Below are 21182 nucleotides of genomic sequence, written 5' to 3'. Positions count from 1 at the left end.
ACACTTCCATTTACCACTGCAACAAAAAGAACAAAATACCTAGGAATAAACCTACCTAGGGAGACAAAAGACCTATATGCAGAAAACTATAAGACACTGATGAAAGAAATTAAAGATGACACCCATAGACGGAGAGATATACCATGTTCTTGGATTGGAAGAATCAATATTGTGAAAATGACTATACTACCCAAAGCAATCTACAGATTCAATGCAATCCCTATCCAATTACCAATGGCATTTTTTATGGAACTAGAACAAAAAATCTTAAAATTTGTATGGAGACACAAAAGACCCTGAATAGCCAAAGCAGTCTTGAGGGAAAAAAACGGAGCTGGAGGAATCAGACTCCCTGACTTCAGACTATACTACAAAGCTACAGTAATCAAGACAATATGGTACTGGCACAAAAACAGAAAGATTGATCAATGGAACAAGATAGAAAGCCCAGAGATAACCCCCCGCACCTATGGTCAACTAATCTATGACAAAGAAAGCAAGGATATGCAATGGAGAAAAGACAGTCTCTTCAGTAAGTGGTGCTGGGAAAACTGGACAACTACATGTAAAAGAATGGAATTAGAACACTCCCTAACACCATACACAAAAATAAACTCAAAATGGATTAGAGAGCTAAATGTAACACTGGACACTACAAAACTCTTAGAGGAAAACATAGGAAGAACACTCTTCGACATAAATCACAGCAAGGTCTTTTTTGATCCACCTCCTAGAGTAATGGAAATAAAAACAAAAAATAAACAAATGGGACCTAATGAAACTTAAAAGCTTTTGCACAGCAAAGGAAACCATAAACAAGATGAAAAGACAACCCCCAGAATGGGAGAAAATATTTGCAAACGAATCGACAGACAAAGGATTAATATCCAAAATATATAAACAGCTCATGCAGCTCAATATTAAAACAAAACAAACAAACAAAAAAACAAACAAACCGGGCTTCCCTGGTGGCACAGTGGTTGAGAATCCACCTGCCGATGCAGGACACACGGGTTCGTGCCCCGGTCCGGGAAGATCCCACATGCCGTGGAGCGGCTGAGCCCGTGAGCCATGGCCGCTGAGCCTGTGTGTCCGGAGCCTGTGCTCCGCAACGGGAGAGGCCACAACAGTGAGAGGCCCGCGTACCACCAAAAAACAAACAAACAAACCTAGTCCAAAAATGGGCAGAGGACCTAAATAGACATTTCTCCAAAGAAGACATACAGATGGCCAAGAAGCACATGAAAAGCTGCTCAACATCACTAATTACTAGAGAAATGCAAATCAAAACTACAATGAGGTATCACCTCACACCAGTTAGAATGGGCATCATCAGAAAATCTACAAACAACAAATGCTGTTGTTTTTGTTGGGGTGTGGAGAAAGGGAACCCTCTTGCACTGTTGGTGGGAATGTAAATTGATACAGTCACTATGGAGAACAGTATGGAGGTTCCTTAAAAAACTAAAAACAGAATTACTATACGACCCAGCAATTCCCCTCCTGGGCATATACCCAGAGAAAACCATAATTCAAAAAGGCACATGCACCCCAATGTTCATTGCAGCACTATTTACAACAGCCAGGTCATGGAAGCAACCTCAATGCCCATCAACAGACGAATAGATAAAGAAGATGTGGTACACATATACAATGGAATATTACTCAGCCATAAAAAGGAACGAAATTGGGTCATTGGATGGATCTAGAGACTGTCATACAGAGTGAAGTATCAGAAAGAGAAGAACAAATATCATATATTAATGCATATATGTGGAACCTATGGTACAGATGGACCGTTGTGCAGGGCAGAAATTGAAACACAGATGTAGAGAATAAACGTATGGACAGCAAGTGGGGAAAGCGGCCAGGGTTGGGGGGTGGGGTGGGGGGATGAATTGGGAGATTGGGATTGACATGTATACACTGATGTGTATAAAATGGATAACTAATAAGAACCTGCTGTATAAAAAAATAAAATTCAAAAAAAATTTGTATATTCTTCTGTTAATAAAACATGATTACTTAAAAATAAATAAATAAATAAAGAGTTTGAATCTTAAATTTGAAGATTCACATATATATGATTATCATTCCAATGTTATTTAAGAGAAATACAATTCCCATGATGAACACCAACAGTGTAATAGATGTGTAAAATAAGCTTACCTCAAAATTCACAGGCAAGTTCCGTTTAAGTGCAATCTCAAACACTTGACTTATTTCAGATTTATTGAGATTTTCTTCTTCTGATTCTCTTCCATTCACCTAAAGGAAGAATAATTGGTTAGTAGTGAACTCTTGTTAAAGCGGTCAAGATCCCAGCTGTGATGATAAACCTTAAAAGCACTGAAACTAGGCTTTATGGTTGCAGCAGTAACCCCGTGAACAGAACCACATGTTTTCCATGTGTCACTGAAATTAAAAGGTTAAAAAAAAGTGTCCTATCAAACTTTGGCTAGTTTCTACCTCATAAATCCAACATAAACAGTCCACACATAACAGGCCTTTGGGTATGGATCAGTCTAATCGCGCTGTAGTGAGCCACGGCCGCTCAGGAAGAGGGACTCCCAAAGTCCCCTCGAGGACTGGCAAGCCACATTCTGGAAAAAGTCCAAGTACAGTCTATGTGGGGCATGGCAAGGACAAATGTAAGTCTCTCCACCTAGGTATGGGGGTTTCTTATTTGGACAAAAAAATCCCTGGAATCCACTTTTTAAAAAAAGATGCAGTGGAACAATTACAAAACCGCCACGTGCCTCATACTTAACTGCTGCTGGCAAAAATGCAAGGTGCAAACTAATAAAGAACCTTGAACAAAAGCTGACTCCAGCTTTGTAACAAGGTTCATTTACAGTCCTCCACAGGCTGGGACTACAGAGCGGCAGAGATCTTCTCTGTGCACACGTACCACATGGAGTCTATACTGTGTGGCAATGATAATACAAGAAATGAGATAAGCTCAGTAATAGCAAAGTGACCCCAAAACATGGCAAGACAGCTGTGTTTTTCATACTACTGGGATTCTTTTGTCAAAGAATTTGTAAAATCCTATTTCCAAGATCAGAACTATATGACAGGAACCCATGGCTGAAATCACTGAATAGGCAAGATGTAGCACCATCCAGGATTTGATTTGTTCTGCATTTCCTTAGGTTTATCAGGTAGATCCTAACCCTAACACAGGATCCATATTTCAAGCTATAATTAAAGAAAGAAAACTCTAAATTTAAAAAATTAATATAATTAAGAATATAATCCTGCACAAGTAAATTTAACCAGACACTGTAATTCTTTCTCTCCTTCCATGATGATAATGTTTTCTTTCCAATCTGGTTTCACTTCACTCACTACCTGGTCAAAACTGTTTGCATAGCAACTTCTGGTGATTAATTAAGCCAAACACACTTTTATGATTGTTGTTTAAATCATAAGGAGAAAGAGGGCCTGACTTTTTATGAGTGAATCCTTAAAGCCAGAAATCTTCAAGAAAGGTGTCTTAGAAGGCTAGAGTTCCAAAGAGGTTTGGTTTGAAATTTATTTTTTAAATAGGTTTAATCAAGAACAACAACAACAAAAATTTATTTTAAAAAGTAAGCATGTTCAACTAAAGTGCTGGGAAAACCAGATACCACACACACAAAAAATGAAGTTGGACTCTTACCTCATACCACATACACAAATTAACTCAAAATGGATCAAAGACCTAAGCATAAGGGCTAAGAGTATAAAGCTTTTAGAAGAAAATGCAGGGGAAAAGCTTCATGACACTGGATTTGGGAATGGTATCTTGGATATGACAACAAAAGAAAACCAACAGGATTTCCCTGGTGGCACAGTGGTTAAGAATCTGCCTGCCAATGCAGGGGACACGGGTTCGAGCCCTGGTCCGGGAAGATCCCACATGCCGCGGAGCAACTAAGCCCGTGCGCCACAACTACTGAGCCTGTGCTCTAGAGCCCATGTGCCTAGAGCCCATGCTCTGCAACAAGAGAAGCCACTGCAATGAGAAGCCTGTGCACTGCAATGAAGAGCAGCCCCCGCCTGCCGCAACTAGAGAAAGCTTGCACGCAGCAACGAAGACCAAACACAGACAATTAATTAATTAATTTTAAAAAAGAAAACCAATAGATAAATTGGACTCAAAATTTAAAACTTTAGTACAAAAAGAAACCAAAAAAAACTTCAGTACATTGAAGGACACGATTAAGAGAGCAAAGACAACCCACAGAATGGAAGAAAATATTCGCAAATCATGTATCTGATAAAGAATTAATGTCCAAAATATATAAAGACTACAACAAACAATGCAATTCAAAAATGGAGAAAGAATTTGAATAGACATTTCTCCAGAGAAGATATACAAATGCTCAACATCACTAATCATAGAGAAATGCAAATCAAAACTACAATGGGATACTACTTCACACCCATAAGGACAGCCACAGACAATATCAAGTGTTGTCAAGAATGTGCAGAAATTGGAATCTTTGTACACTGCTGGTGAGAATGTACAATGGTATAACCCTTGTAGAGAACGGTATGGTAGTTCCTCAAAAAGTTAAACATAGAATTACAGTATGATCCAGCAACTTCACTGCTAAATATATACTCAGTAGGGACAGATACTTGTACATCAGTGTTCATAACAGCATTATTCACAATAGCCAAAAGATGATAACCACCCAAACATCCATCAACAGATGAATGGATAAACAAAATGTGGAATACTGATACAATGGAAGATTACTCAGTCTTTAAAAGGAATGGGGGGGAAAAAAAGGAATGGAATTGTGAAACAAGCTACAACATGGAGGAACCTCGAAAACATTATGATAAATGAAATAAGCCAGACACAAAACACAAATATTCACTTATACAAGGTATCCAGAACAGGCAAGTGCTGAGGCAGAAGCAGGACAGAGGTTTACAGGGGATGAGGATGGGGGAAAGGTGGAGTTTTGTTTAATGTGTACAAGAGTTTCTGTGTGAGATGATGAAAATGGACAGTGGTGATAGTTACATAACATTGAGAATATATTTGATGTCATAGGACTATACACTTAAAAAATGGTTAAAATGGCATCCTTTATATTATCTATATATTCTACCTTAATTTTTTGAAAAGCAACAAAGAAAAGAATGTGTTTCATACCAAACAGCAACACACTAGAGACCATCAACACATTAACTTGTGCTAACAGGCTAACTCATTTTTGTACACAAACACGTTTTCTGACAGCTGTTTATTTGAAGAGTATCCACAAATTTTTTTAAATGAGTTACTTTAAAAAATGGTCCACTCTCATGATAAATGTGTCAATGAGAATGTTTTCCTTAGGTGCAACAAGAACCAAATTTGGAAATAAACCAGGTGATGGGGATAATACTTCAATTGCCATGCATGCCAATTTTCACTTTTTTGTTTACTATATCAGCTCAATTCCTTTTAACTTTTATTTTTAGTTATGACCTATTTCAAACATACAGAAAAGTACCGATAATAATGTAACAGGCAATTGTGCTGGATTTAACAAATGCCAACACTAGACACTATCAACATCAATTTTTTTTTGCTTTTCTAAGGAAAACAATGAATGAAGCCCTTCTCACTCTTCTTCCCATGGAAGAGTTAACTGCTATTCTAAAATGGGACTGGATCTTTCCCAGCCATGTGGCTTTTTTTTTTCAAATGGACCAAAACAATATATAGTATAATTTTGTGTTGTGAAAATTCACATAAATCTTTCTCATTGATTGCCTTTTATAAATATTCTAAAGTTCAAACTTATAAATTTTACTAATGAAATGTTATTTTTCTATTTTGCATATTGAGGTTCCACATAAGTCTGATAAAAAACAATGGTCAACTACTAAATTTTAAACTCTCAGCCAGTAGTTCTCAACCACAGCAGCATTAGAATCACTTGGGCTCTTTACAAATACAGATGCCAGAACCCTGCTCCAGATAAGTGAACTCAAATTTTTGCAGATAGGGCCTGGATATATATATTTTTGGCTGCGTTGGGTCTTCGTTGCTGTGCACGGGCTTTCTCTAGTTGTGGCAAGCGGGGGCTACTCTTCATTGCGGTGCACGGGCTTCTCATTGCGGTGGCTTCTCTTGTTGCAGAGCATGGGCTCTAGGCACGCAGGCTTCAGTAGTTGTGGCTCGCAGGCTCTAGAATGCAGGCTCAATAGTTGTGGCACACGGGCTTATTTGCTCTACAGCATGTGGGATCTTCCTGGACCAGGGTTCAAACCCGTGTCCCCTGCATTGGATTCTTAACCACTGTGCCACCAGGGAAGTCCCAGGATATCTGTTTTATATATAGTATTTGATTTGATTTTAAGTCCCCAGGTGATTTTACTAGCAAACAGAGTTGAGATTCATTGCTCGAAGGTATTGCTTCTAAAGGAACTGCAAAAGGGACAAAGCAGCCAGTAAAATAAAAATGCAAAACAGGAACAAACATTTATCTGGAAGTAAGATTATGTTGCTCTTTTACATAAATAATTTTATTATCTGGACTGGACAAACTGTTGCAATGGGGGAAGCAGCAAATGACTCAAAACAAATCCACAAATACCATTCCCAGTGAGATGAGCAAAGTGTAGTGGGCCCTCAGTCTTACCTTCATGAAGTGGGAATTACTGTTAACATCAATCCCATAGTGTATGGTTCAGCAATAAAATCTAGGCAACATTAAGAAAAGAAAAAAACACTCTGAACCATGCTTAACCCTCAATATGCCAGGGAAAAATAGTAATCACCATTTACCATCTGGCTCCAACGGGCGGGCCCTCTTTATTTTTCTATATTTAAAGACATTTTACAAATAACATACAGAATAAAAAGACAACAAAAATCATTTCATTAGAGACTTTAATAAAAAATTAAAACAACAAACCTCAGTTTTTATTCCAGGTTTGTGTAGTCAGGAAGGAAGGTCCATATCCCCAAAATGGACAAGGTCACTAAATGCAACCAACTGCTCACCAGCTGTCACGCCTGAACTTTGAGCCCAGCCCACAGTAATGATGCCAGATTTCAAATCCACCTCCAATGGGTTCTAGCTTATCATGATTCTGATTCTTCTTGTACTGGTATTGTCAAAACACATTACTTTTGAAACTGACTCATAACTTTGTTGAAGGGAGAAAAGTCATCTTCTTTGCTCCATAACTACTGGGTTGGCCAAACAGCTCGTTCAGTTTTAAGTAAAAACAAAAGACTCATTTTCACGAAGAACATTACTGAATGGATTCACTAACTTCGAACAAATTTTTTGGCCAACCCAATACAAACTGCTTTCATTTCTAGATTTATAAACACCAAAAGAAGGATCTAATGATTTTTTTCATTGTTGTATCATCAATTTCCTTCTAATACATATACCTCTTTTTACATGTATCCAGTTATTTTGTGGACATTAAGTGGTGAGAAAACTCGGTGGCCAAACATCATATAAGATGAGAGCATATTGCCACACAAATTTTTTAGAAAAACAAAACAGGATGGTCCAGTTCTTGTTGCAAAATATTGTGCAGCAAAGTCCTTCCTGTTGAATGACTGACAAGAAGGGAATGCACATTTTTTTTTTCATATACCATAGAAATACATAGTTCACCTGCTGACTCTTCAAGTCTGGGAAAACTTATCTAAGGTATCATCTGAAGACTCCCAGTCTGAGTCACGTCAACACTCAATCTCACCGTCACCATTAAGAGTCTAGAATGCTGCCGTTTGTCTCTCTGCATTCATCTTCTGATTTGTCTAATAATGAAAATGTCTTCCTCCATCAATTTTCTTCTCTTTGCCAGTATGGATGGAAAAAGAAAAATTCTGAATTCTCTCCTGGGTTCAACAAAAGCTAAAAGTAGAGTAAAAAGATGATGTCTCCAGTCTTCTTTTGTATCTTCTTGAAAGATAACGTGATACATTAGGCAATGAAATAAGAGATTACAGGATGATGCAATAACAACAATTATTTCATTACTGTATCATCCACCCAGGGATTTCATCATTCTTCCACTTTCTTATTATTTTAGTCTTGTTTATTGCATATTTGGGAAAATAGGATGAAGAGTGCTGAAATGATATGTAGGAGGACAGCAGCAAAATGTTTCAAAGCATAGGAAAATTAAGATTCCATAATGTAAAGATTTATAAAAGGATCCAAAGGACCCACATGATCATTTTAAGACAGAAATTATTATTCTACTTTCAAAAATAAGTATGTTTTCTCTTTGTTCTTTTGAAAACCTCTAGAAAAAGAATAAAAGTCATGCAATATCAATTCTTACAGAGCTAGAGAAAGCTCAAAAATGAAAATTAGGTCCAATGGACCCTGACAGTATAATGAAGGTTACGGTCTCCAATTTTAGTTTTAGTCCTACTTAAATATGTCCCTGGCTCAAGTGAAGATAAGAACTCAAGGCCAGGAAGAACTGCATTTATTTATTTTTTCAGAAGTAGTATTTAAAAAAATAAAACTTCAAACAATAAAATTTTAAAAAGTCTGTCCTCTACCACTACCCTCAAGAGAAAACTACTTTTAAAGTTTGCTATAAGCTTCAAGATAGAAACTATGCACATGCAAATATATAGATACATACACACACAGTTGGCGCTTTTGATTACTTAACACAATCACACTATACACGTGGTAACAGCTCTGGATCATGATTCCCCCCCATTCAATACATTATGGGCCTCCTTTCACATCCACGTAAATAGATCTACCGCACTCTGATACTCTTGGGATAAATGTATTCATTTATTTAACCGTTTCCCTACTAATGGACTTATTAGGCTAGCTCCTGTTTTTCTCTATTACAGATACTGTAGTTATGACCATCTTACTCCTAACACCTCAACACTGAATAAGTCATCCTTTATTAGCACAAGCCATGGACAGGACAGGAAGAGAACAGAATAGAATAGAGGTGCTTTCCCAACTCAGGACCTCTGCTCAAGCTGCTCCCTCTGGTGGGAATGTACTTCCCCTGCTCTTCTGCTCATCTTCAGTCTCAGCTTAAATGACTCTTCCTCAATGCACCATCAGTACTCCAACCTCTCAACAAGACATTTTATGCTCTCATGATACTTGCTACTTCCATCCTAGCACTGCACTTTTTGATGATACTCCATTCAACCAAGCTCCACATGGGGAGGGGAAGTGCTGCTGTTTACCTTTAGGGTCAGCCGAGCACAGTGCCTGTCATCAAGGGACCAGACCACACCTGTCTTAGACAGAAACCGCCAGCTTTATTGGCTATGTTTTAGAGAAGGTGAATTGATCCACCACACGATCACATGAGCTTAAAATTTTCAATAGCAAAATGGACAATTTGTTTAAAATGATGACTTCCAGTGCTGGCAGGCTGTGGGCAAACAGGCTGCTCAGGCCCTGTTGGCAGAGGCCTAAAATGGTACCATCTTCCTGGTGGGGAATTTGGCCATATACGTTACCATGCAATTCCACTTCTAGGACTGTGGCTCATAAAAATGATCACGGACATACACAAAGATTTAACTACAACAATGTTCTTCACTACCTATTTTTATAACAGGAAAAACTGCAAACAACCTAAAAACCAAGCCTCTGTTGCTGAAAAAATAAACTGGTACGCTCACACAATGGAACACTGTGCAGCCATTAACAAGTGCTTAAGGGACATCCCTGGCGGTCCAGTGGTTGAGACTCTGCACTTCCAGTGCAAGGGGTGTGGGTTCGAACCCTGGTCGGGGAACTAAGATCCCACATGCTGTGCAGTGTGGCCAAAAAAAAGTGCTTAGAACCATGTTGAATTTGAGTCCTCCATGGAATTATAAGTAAATGGCATGACAACATATTCATAATGAGCACTTCAGTGAAAAAACGGTGGTTACTGCACAATATCATCCCATTTTTGTGAAACAGGTGCATGTACTTACTTACATGTGCACTGACATCCACAAAAATGTTTACAGTGACTATCTACAAGTGGTAAAGTTATACAGCATTATTTTTCTTTTTTTTGAGTTTTAAAATTTTTATAGTTCACAGGCATTACTTATAAGAAAAAAAATTAAAGCTGTCTTTAAAAAATGTCTTTCTCCCCTGCTGCCCACCCTCCAGGGGGCCTGGTAGACCAGGGGCAGCTCATTTAGGTGGGAAGCCAAGTGTTTCACTTATTACCTCAAAGAAAAGGTCATATCCTAGTTAATGATCCTCATTTCTGAAGTCTCTACTTCAAACCATACAGAACTAGAAAAGGGGCAAAGAGGAGGAAACAAGAGGCACAAGTGATGATCATGACTCCCAGCCAAGCTGCTTATAGAACATCAGATGAGCCGAGGAGAGGGTATCCACTACAGCCCCTGACCTCAAGACCTGAGCCAACCAGCTGCTCCGTGAGTCACTCTGAGACACTGACGGGCACTTTCCCTTTGCAGCAATATGGTGAGTACATACTTCCAAGGAGGATTCCAAGGGGGAAAACTGCCTGGGAAGCACTGGAAATACTTAGGACCTGGGATTCCCAAACCCTGACTGTGCTTTAGAGGTACTCTAAGAGCATGTTAAAAAAGAAAAAAAAGCGGGACTTCCCTGGTGGTCCAGTGGTTAAGACTCCACGCTCCTACTGCAGGCAGCATGGGTTCGATCCCTGGTCAGGGCGCTAAGATCCCACATGCCACAGCCAGAAAAAAAAAAAAAAAAAGAAAAAGCCAGACTCCTGGCTAGACCCACTGCATTAGAATCTAGATTCATGTGGGTTAGGCTAAGGAATTTTTTTTTTTTTTTAAACTTCTCAAGTGATTCTGAAGCAGACAACCCACATATCACTGTTCAGCAATCGTTTAACAACTGCTGGCTAGAAGGAACCAAGAAATACCTACTCCATCTGACTCCAATTATATTAGCACCAAAGTCAACTCAAAAACTGAAGCCTCCAAAAATAACTCAGATTTCACTACCTTTGGTGTTTTTAACAAATCTCACCACTGAGGACTTCATCCTTTCACTTCACTAAATTCTCCTCTTCTAAGTTATAGTCCATTCTCCTTTATTTGGTCCTCAGTGGACCCAGGAAACAGATCATCTCTGTTAAAATGCATGACGACAATCAAGATGGAAATGCACTGTAACAAAGAAAAATAAAACCTTCCTGCATGGCAGTCGTGAAGCCACAGAGCACCACCCTGAGCTGGGTCACCCTGGGCGACAGCTGGACACAACGGACCTCAGCAAGCACCCTGCCAAGGATCCCTTCAACTTCATACCTATCAACACCCATTTAGCCCAATGTTCTGTGCAAGATCTTCTTATTCTTTGAGGACTTGTTTCTTGAGGAAGAAAAGCCAGATGCTTCCCAGGGATGTTTTCAGGAGGCATTTCATACTATAATTAAATAGAATCATGAAATCTCAATGTTTTCTAACTCAGTGGGTCTCCTGGAACTCTGGACCCTCAATGGCATGGAATCACTGATTTTCTAAGACCCATATTCCTATTTAGTCACAAAGAGTTCAAATCCTTTACCTAATGTGATGATTTTAAAACACAGCCCCCCCAGGGGAGGGGGGGGCTAATCACTGGCAGCCCAGTGATTAGGGCTCCACACTCTCACTGCCGAGGGCCCGGGTTCGTTCCCTTGTTGGGGAACTAAAATCTCACAAGTCGCGTGGTGTGGCCAAAAAATAAAACAGCCCCCAAATTCTTTGATACTCCTCTCATCCAGAAGTGGGGTTCTCAGCATTGTGAACGCACTAAAAGTCACTGAATTATACACTTAAAATGGTTAAAATTGTGAAATTATGTTATGCGATTTTTACCTCAGTACAAAAAGTGAGATTCTGTATCTCCTCTTTTTGAATCTGGGCTCTGTGCCTGCTTGACCTACAGAATATGGCAGAAGTGACGCTGTGCTGACTTCTGGGCCTAGGTCCTAAGAAACTGGCAGCTGCTTCCATTTCCTGTCTTCTAGAATGCTCACCTTTGGAACCTAGCTACCACACTGTGAGGATGTGTAAACAATCTCTGCATAGGTTAACTAGGAGAGGAGCCAAAAGCCCGGACCAAAGCCCCCTCTCAGTTCCCAGGCGACAGCCAGCAACAACTCACCAGCCATGTGAAGGAGCCATCTTGAAAGAGACCCTCCAGCCCCTGTATAGCTGCCTCAGCCCAAGCTACGTGTAGCAGAGACAAGCTCCCCGTGCCAAGCCCTGCCTAGACTGCAGGCTTGTGAGCAAAATAAAGGCCTGTAGGTGTTTAAGCCACTAATTTTTGTGACAGTGTGTTAAGCAGCAATGGATAACTGGTACTTCAAGATAATAAAGAAAGAAAGACTGGTCAAAATGGCTTTAGAAAATCCTCTAACCTGGTACCATAAATCACAGAGTCTGACAAGCATAATCTTCAGCACCAAATTCAGCCATGCATGTTCTTCACAACTCAAGTGAGTCCACAATCTTTCTAACATGTTCACTCAGAACTATGCTATTGAGCACAAAAGAAGGCACCTTTCTTGCTAAGACTTTTTTTTTAAGGGGGAAGAAAGGCAAGAAAGCTACAGGGTATAAAAACTTGTAAGCTATCAAATAACAAACCTTATGGACAACTCTCAATATATCCTCTTAGAGAAAGCAACTTGAGATGGTGTCTTCCCTACCACCTTCCTGCTACACCCAAAGCGTCAAGGAGCCCCAGCTCTGCTCTCTCCTCACCTCCAGCCTCTCGGGTGGGGGCTCGTTCTGCAGGGTCCTCAAAGCTTTTGCAGCAGCATCGTGTTTCGCAGCCTGTCTCGTCTTTCCTTTCCCATTAAATTGCTGTCCTCCCACAGAAAGTTCAACTTGATAAAGTAAAGGTGGCACTGGAAATGGGTAAAAGTACCTAAAAATAGAGGAGGGGGTAAGGAAAATTAGTCTCAGGTAAGTCACCATACATTCTCTGACAAATTCCAGGTATTTCCTTCATCACAGGTCCTGATCACATCAGCGTTTGCTCTCCAATAATGACTCCTCATCAGTACATCCAGAGATTTCCCATGTTTATGCTGCATTAGAATTGCCACATGCTATGAGCAAATACTGTTTATGTTCCACAAAACACACTGCCTTATAAATTATATGAGTTCAATTTATAAAGCTAACCCATATTTACAAAATCTAAAATAGATTAGACTTTGGCTGAGACAGAAAACTTAACTTTCTCTACTTTCTCGTACCTGAGATTCACGCTTCCATGTCTCCAGAAAAAGATGGAAATTTTTTAACAGACGTCTTTTAGAAAGGACCCTCATTTCTGGAAATCCCAATATCCTACAGCCTGCCGGAGGCTGGTTTCTATTTTTAAAAGGGCTTTGGCCTCCACCTCCCTCCTACCCCAAAGTAGGGCAGGGAAATGAAGACCTCCAGTTTGATCATCAATCTATCCACTAGTGTCTTATGACCACAAGCAGAAGGTCTTTAACACATGGCATTTTCAGGTTTCAATTAATATTTTACTGCATCTGTATACCAAGGCTATTTACAAACACATATGTAAGTTCAACAGTCAAAAAGTACCCAATAAACAATAATCAGGAAATCTGTGAATGCTGAGAATTGTGGTGTTGCAGGAATCATGTTCAAATATGACTCAGTATGGGACTTTCCTGGTGGCACAGTGGTTAAGAATCTGCCTGCCAATGCAGGGGACACGGGTTCAAGCCCTGGTCCGGGAAGATCCCACATACTGTGGAGCAACTAAGTCTGTGAGCCACAACTACTGAGCCTGTGCTCTAGAGCCCGTGAGCCACAACTACTGAGCCCACGTGCCACAACTACTGAAGCCCACACGCCCTAGAGCCCGTGCTCCATGACAAGAGAAGCCACCGCAATGAGAAGCCCGTGCACCACAGCAAAGAGTAGCCCCCACTCGCCACAACTAGAGAAAGCCCACGCATAGCAACGAAAACCCAACACAGCCAAAAAAAAATTAACAAATTTTAAAAAATAAATAATATCATTAGGCCATCTTTCTTTAAAAAATAAAAATATGACTCAGTTGCACAAAGCAGTTAGAAGGGTGATAGCTTTAACCAGATAGCTTGGGGCACGAGCCGTACTGCTCGTGAGGAATGTGCTCAGGCCCTTTCCAATGACAGGAGTTTAAAGAGCATCAAGATACAGTTCCAATGACACCAAGACAATTAAGACTGACTTTAGCATTTGGCAGGCCAAAGAGGACCAAACCATTATGCGCTCTACAATCTAAAGATATTATTATTCTATGTAAAAGATCAAATATATCTTCACCTGTACTGAAAACAAAACAAACACATACCTTGGGGGATAAGCACCTCCTCTCATGTTGTAGTTATAGGTGGACTGCATCCGAGAGTAAGGGTCGACAGGCTTATACATTGGTTTTTTTCCAAGTTTCATGCACAGTGCATTTAGCTCTACAGTAGGGGTTATGCTTTCTGCAACACAGAATCAACACAAAGAATTGTTTTTTTCCGATATGAGAATGACACTCACTAAAATCAAAAAGAATAGCATGCTTTCTACTAATTGGATTCATGATGTATTTCAGGAAAAGATCTAAGTACTTCACTGCTAGGCATCAGGTCAGGAAATCCAAGAATCTGCTGTGATTTCTAGGTATTAATACACAGTCAGCAGCACAAAATATACTGTAACGGCTATTAGGGGAGCATCAGTGTAACACAAGATGTTAGCAGTGAAAGCCAGTTGTCAGAAATAAGTTCCAATACACATCAAATTCCATGATTAAAAAATCCCATAGGACCGTCCAAATCATTTCATTGTTTGGGAATACTCAACCAACATAACTTTGGTTGTACTAACTGACTGGCTTACACTTAGAAGGATGTTTGTACACACTATTTCATAGAACAATGCATTTATTCAGTACTAACTGGAGGCAAAGTACTGTGCTAAGCTTGAACACAATTCTTGCCCCAGAGGAGTTCAAAGAACACAAAACACACTCAAAGAACTACAAAACAACATTGTGTGTGCTATAAGGAAAGGTGCAGTATCACTGAGGAGGAGACAAGTAAATTCTATCTGGAGAAGTCAGATGAGACCCACAAAATATTTAGAGGTTTCCATTCTTAATTTTTTTGGCCGGGGGGGGCCGCACCTCACAGCATGTGGAACTTCCCCGATCAGGGATTGAACCTGCGACCGCAGCAGTGGAAGCACGGAGTCTTAACCACTGGACCACCAGGGAAGCACTGGATGTTTCATTCTTGATACTTATAATGGGATCTGACTTGTGGTAATACTTGTTAGAAAAATGAGTTCCGTTGCCGTATACAACAGGAGCAAGTATATCTTGGGTTATCTCAGAAATAGCAACTTTAGAAAATACTCATTATTCATCTTCCTTTTTTCCCCCTCTCATTTCAACCAATCCATAAACCTTTAAAAATCATTTAAAAAGAAAACCAGCCTGGAAAGATTAGTGTAGGTGCACAATCACATTTAAAAACAACACTTTAATATCAAACACAGAACAACACTAGCAATGGCAAAGTTAGATTTAAATGCACACAAAAATGCACTTTAAAATGCCTCTTTAGGATGTATGTAGAGGAAAATAAAAATGACTCGATTTGGTACCATAACTGGTTTGACTAAATTTAGTGCATAAATCAAATTTATAAGAATATGTTTGAGTTTGCAAAGTCAGAGGGTCACATGAATAACCAACCTCTCTCTAGCTAGCATCAGAATTATATTTTTTACACAATTCAAATAGTTGCATTTTAAGTAAGAGCAGCTCTGACCCATAAAATTTATCTGCAGTAGACAATAAATTTAAAGAAAGTATACCACAAAGCAATCAAAAGCAACAAGAAAGGTGTGACCGAGATCTTTTGAGATCTTCCCAGATCATTCCCGAGTGCAAAGGGCCTGGGATGACTTCATGTACTGGAGGGGTAACTCTCCTAAAACAGCAGCTTCTATCTACAGTCTCCAGGTCAGTGGTTCCCAAGCTCTTGCCAGACACTCCTCTTTATCAGTATTCTCGCCAGTTGGGCCCTTGCTTGAAGAGATATTACCTACTAATTTGTATTTAAGAAACAAATATTTAAAATATTTCTCATTCTTGTTAATGATCAGGAAACATAAAACTGATAATTAGCGGTTATGATCAACATGTTATAATCAATATGACCACACGGAGTTGAAGTGATTTTAGCTAAAACCCACATTCTTGCCGTCTATACAACTTTATCAAAAGAAAACATGTATTTTCATTATGCTTTTCTAAAAATCTCGGAAATCATCTGGCGACGTCCCTCGCCTCCCACGACCACCTCTCCAGACCAGCAGGAGTAGAGGGACTGGAGCCTGGGAACCACTGCTTGAGAGTAAGGCTAAGACCTGAAAAGATAGCATTTGCCACTGGTAGTGCAGACTGTGCTTTCAAAACCAACAAGTTAGTTAAGAAAGAATTCATATACATACTAAACGGATACCTCTAGACACACTTTTGAAAGGAACCTGTCTTGGCCCACGCATAATACCTGGATTCCTTCCTTCGCTACGAAAAGGGCGGACTATAGGTTTAGGAAATTTTGTTCCTTCCAAAGCTTTGGCAGCAGCTGTGTGTTGGGCTTTTTTAATACTAGTTCCTTCAGCTTCCCAGTGCTGATCTCCAAGTGTTAGCTGTACTGTAAACACCTACAAATGAAAATTGTGAGCTCTCAATTCATGAAACCTGATGTTGACTATAATATGTCACTTGGTCCTTGAACATAATTTATGGTCATGGTTTAAAAGGCCTGGTCATTATCTTGATAATTTATCCCTTTATCCCCTTTTCCGTTCTTTTTATAAACACAAAAAGATACACATATCATTGACTTGTACTGCATAGCACTCCATGAAAAAACTATGCTTTGAAAGATGGGGGTAAGTACAGAGATTTAAAAATGTTCTCTTATATATTAAAATATTAAATGCTGATGATTTGGAAGCCATCTAAATAGAAAATTGTCTTCCCATTATTTCTCGTGGAAGAAACTTAGCAAACTTGATTTAGACACACAGTAGTACCTCATACAAATGAAGACAGTATTTGTTTTGATGTTATAATTTGTTTGTGGACGCTTGTCTGAAAACACAACCCCATTAGGACGAAAACTCAAATAAATTTGGGAATGTCAGACAGGTTCAAAAATGTTGCCCTTTACTTTCCTAAGACTGCACTAGTCAGACACTGCTTCCACTTGCAGAAGCAAATCAGATTCATAGCAAGCAAAGATCTAAAAACGTTTCTGAACCCAATTCTAAGGAGGCATCCAAAACGGCTAATTTTGTCCTCAACAAATACTGACAATGGCAAGCCTCCTTCTTCCTTTTTAAGTATAAAGGTAACTCATGTGCACACTCCATTTGTAAAATTAGGTTACGTAATCCGATCAGAACTGGACTAATACTCTATCAAAAAAAAAAAAAACCCATGACCCGTCACAGCTCAGTGATTCTTTAACCTTGGTGTGCATCTGAAGAATAACCTGGGAAGTCTGGTAAGATACACACGCCCAGAGATTTCGACTGAACGGCACAAGGGGAGACCCACGCATGTGTATTTTTAACAAGCTCCCAAAGTGATTCTGATGCACTTCAACGTTTGAAACTCACTACTTTGGAGCTTTTATTCTTCTCATCTTCTTTATCACCGAATATCACTTTATTTCATTGACAAATAATTCACATGAGAAATGGTAATTTGAGTATGCCTAGGTCATTTAAATTTGGTGCCTAAAGGGATGGGGCCAACTTGCCTTACAGCTGATTTTTCTTATAGGTCTTAACTTCAGGATTCCCTCAGTGCACAGCTTCCATTAAAGGGGAGAAATTAAAGAATCCTTCATCCCCCTTGAAATATTAGGGGTCTCCTATATTGTGCTGCAGTTCATAAAAGCTACTCATTTAAGCACCAATAGCATGAACTCAAAACCCTGGCTGGCATGAAAGGTCAAATGGCAGAAGAAGCTTGCAATCCCGTGCAATCCCTGAGTCATTTTTGTGATCCTTTCATGGAAAGACATGGAAGGGGAAAATGCTAAAAGATAGAAAAGAGTTAATTTCATGATCAGTCTTGCCTTTCTCCAGGACTGTCCCCGTCGGTGCTGCTGCCACTCTGCTGCCTTCTGTGTGGAGGGTTGGTAGTGAGGTTAGATCTTGGTTCAGACAGAATTAAAAGTACACCAGACCTCTGACTTTTTAAACAGTCTAACAATCATCTAGGAGGGAATAACTTTTCCTCTTTGAACAACTTGTAGGTAAAAAAAAAAAAAAGCAGTTACAGATTGAACACACAGCCAAATTACCTACAGTACTAAAGTTCAAGTGAGAAAGTACATATTTCCAAAAATATCAAAAACAGTTAATAAAGGGAATCCCAAAGTTAAGATCTGTAAAAAAAAAATCCTGTAGAAGAAACAGAAGTTATAAAAAATGGCTAATTGCCTTCTAAAAGTAAAGAAACATTTCAAATATAATTATGCTTTAGAATAATATTAAAACTAGCTTCATGTGAGTGGGAAATTTCTGTTTTTCTTAAATGCATAATTGCCTAATAATAATAGTACCATTTCTCAAACATTTACTATGTGCCAGACATTGTGCTCCACACTTTAATATATCTCACAATAGACTTATTTCGTAGGTATTATTATCCCCATTTTACAGATGAGAAAACTGAGGTTCAAAAAAAAATAGCAACTTGCCCAAGGTCACACAGCTAGTAAGAAGCTAAGAGTCAAACCCAGATCTGTCTGACTCCAAAGGCAACTCACCTAACTGTGTGCTATCCTATGGTGCCTATTTATGATTGTGGTTGATGTTACTTTTAGTCAAATGAAAAGAGAAACCTGGTATCATTCAAGGTTTGAGGTTTGCATGTCAAGAAAAATGAGGCATAAAGAGACAAATAACTCATCCTTATAAAAAGTATATTATCTTACTGCAAGGCTAGGATCAGAAACAGGAGGCCCAATTCCTTATGTCTCATACTACAGCTGCAAAAGATAAAGCCAGATATGCAAACATTTAAGTTCCAAGATGTATTGATACATTAGCACAGATATCAAACAAGCTTAAAAGACTGAACTCCTGAATAACAAATAGGAAAAATTCAAATTACAGTCAGTCTTTCATCCTCTAAGATGAGGGGAATGAGAAGGGTACCTGAAATCAGAGATAATCCAAAATACTCACTGGGAGACTAATTTTACCTCTCATATTCAAATCTTGTTATCTGATTGCTAACAAGTGGCAAAACTGATTTCCCATTCACCTCCTCTCCCTGCCCAGTCTAAGGTATACATGCACTTTCAAACAAGCAGGAAAGGAGCCAGAGGTAGGCAGAAGCCAGGAGGCCCAGAGCCTGGAAAACTCACAGGAAATCATTCACAGGTGCTTGGGAATTGTCTCTATTCAGAATGCTAAACAACCACACACTAATTGGAGTTTTAAAAGCCAAATATCCCCCAAAGAAGCACATCTTTTCTTTGACCCATTCTGCAAGGATGAAAAAAGAAGCGACTCGCCACAATCTGTACTTTTGCATCTCTTTAAGACAACCTCAGCAGTTTGAAAATATGTATTTTGCATCACAGAACCACTTGCAACTGTATAAAAAGAAAGAAAACATTCCTAGTGGGTTATAAATGCAGAAGCAGTATGGACAATATTTACCTTACAGTGAGCTGGACCTTGCTCACGCAAAAGCTTATACTCAGGTTGAATCTTGTTGAAACGGGCTAACTCATTCACAAGACACATTGGGGTTTTCTCTTTGGGGTGTGCCATGTTAGAAGGAACTGAAAAATAACGTAAGAGCATTGAAGTCAACTAGCAGTATTTAAGACTGCAGCTCTCCCAGGGATATGAAAAAAGAGGGAAAACAAGCTGAAGGTCTAAGGATTTAAAGCAGCAGTGATGCAATACTGCAAACCACACTGGGGGCACATATCTGAAGACACAGCTGGGATCTTTTCTGAACCAGCTGAAGCCAGGTAACCTAGGAGGGGGTGTGTCTTCAAAAGAGAGAGAATAGAAGTCAGAGGAATAACTAAACCATGGCAAGCACACAAGATTTGAAATCAGATGAAGCACTGCTATTATAACCAAGGGAATAACACGGAGGTCTTTTGAGCAGAAACACACACACACTGGTTACTGCAACAGCTGTCAGCTGTACCCTGTTCGTTATTTCATAAAAACTCAATATGCCAATACCGTTTCTCAAACAACTACTGTCCTTTTCCACACAGCTAACTTCTCATTCCTAGGGTGTCCTCTAGTCTTATCTCCAGAGGCTGCCATCCTCAGACCATATCTATTTCTGATAATTATAAGTAAAATAAAATGTCCTTGGTGGGTGGGAGTTTTATAAAGTCAATAAAGTGTGGGTACAAGAACACATTAGAAGAAAAAGCAATAAATCCCAGAGGAGTGAAATAGTCTGTGCCATTTCCTATTAAGATGGTATTCAAATGGCAAATATGGGGAACACTGCATCTCTCGGGGACCATGACAAGTCAAGAATGCTGTTTGCTGAGCTGGTCCAAGGAAGTCTAGAGGTAGCAGCATGATAGATGCCATGCTGCTGAGAGTGGGACAAGCTAACACTCTAAGAACAGATTTACAAAGTAAAGGAAACGAGACGATGAAGGAAAAGGAGGAAATGCAAGGGAAACTGTCAGGCTTAAGGTTGAAAAGAATTTGTTATAAGGTGACTCTAGTATAGAGACACCTATGCTGACACCCCATTTAATTGGTTTTGCAACTTGGGGGAAGGGGAGGTTTGGGGAGCAGAATATTGTTTTTAGGGTTTTTTCTCCAGGGGTTTCAAGTCTTTTCTGATCAATGAGCACATTTATTTCATTTTTATTTTCCTAATATTTAAATTTGAATGCTTCTAAACTTATTTCTTTTTAAAAAATCTCTGCTTCTTTGTTCAATTTCTAATTGGTCCTCACTATGATTTCTTAGCAACCTCTGGAATCTCAATTTAAACTTATTAATTCAAAATAAAAATTATCAAATGCCAACACACTCTTTTGCTTTCCAATAAATCTGCCTGCCCCCTTGCTTGGGAAAAATCTTATAGACATCCAAAAAGGAGGCTTACACCTACAAATCAATACTGGGAAATAATTATAAGAGC

The 21182-nt window shown here is 39.3% G+C and overlaps 1 protein-coding gene across 26 annotated transcripts in view; it reads right to left on the bottom strand.

Annotated features, from left to right (window-relative positions):
* The window catches only part of STAU1 (staufen double-stranded RNA binding protein 1), an 88347-nt gene that overhangs the window by 21018 nt on the left and 46147 nt on the right, over window positions 1–21182 (bottom strand). For 6 of the 26 annotated variants that reach the window (XM_059036058.2, XM_067012042.1, XM_059036053.2 and 3 more), the window contains 3 exons: window positions 14310–14448; window positions 12710–12875; window positions 2170–2268 (listed from right to left, as the gene is read on the bottom strand). In XM_059036058.2, coding sequence (XP_058892041.1) covers window positions 2170–2268; window positions 12710–12875; window positions 14310–14410 — 366 coding nt within the window. In that variant the 5' untranslated portion in view covers window positions 14411–14448. Of the gene's footprint in view, window positions 1–2169; window positions 2269–12709; window positions 12876–14309; window positions 14449–16479; window positions 16685–18111; window positions 18160–19708; window positions 19834–21182 lie in introns of all 26 variants that reach the window. The other 20 variants (XM_067012034.1, XM_059036040.2, XM_067012032.1 and 17 more) reach the window with 8 other exon arrangements.

Source organism: Kogia breviceps, chromosome 14, assembly GCF_026419965.1.
Source record: "Kogia breviceps isolate mKogBre1 chromosome 14, mKogBre1 haplotype 1, whole genome shotgun sequence".
In the NCBI taxonomy this organism is placed as follows: Eukaryota; Metazoa; Chordata; class Mammalia; order Artiodactyla; family Physeteridae; genus Kogia; species Kogia breviceps.
The sequence above is the reverse complement of the archived record's forward strand: the minus strand, read 5'-3'. Positions and strand labels throughout refer to the sequence as shown.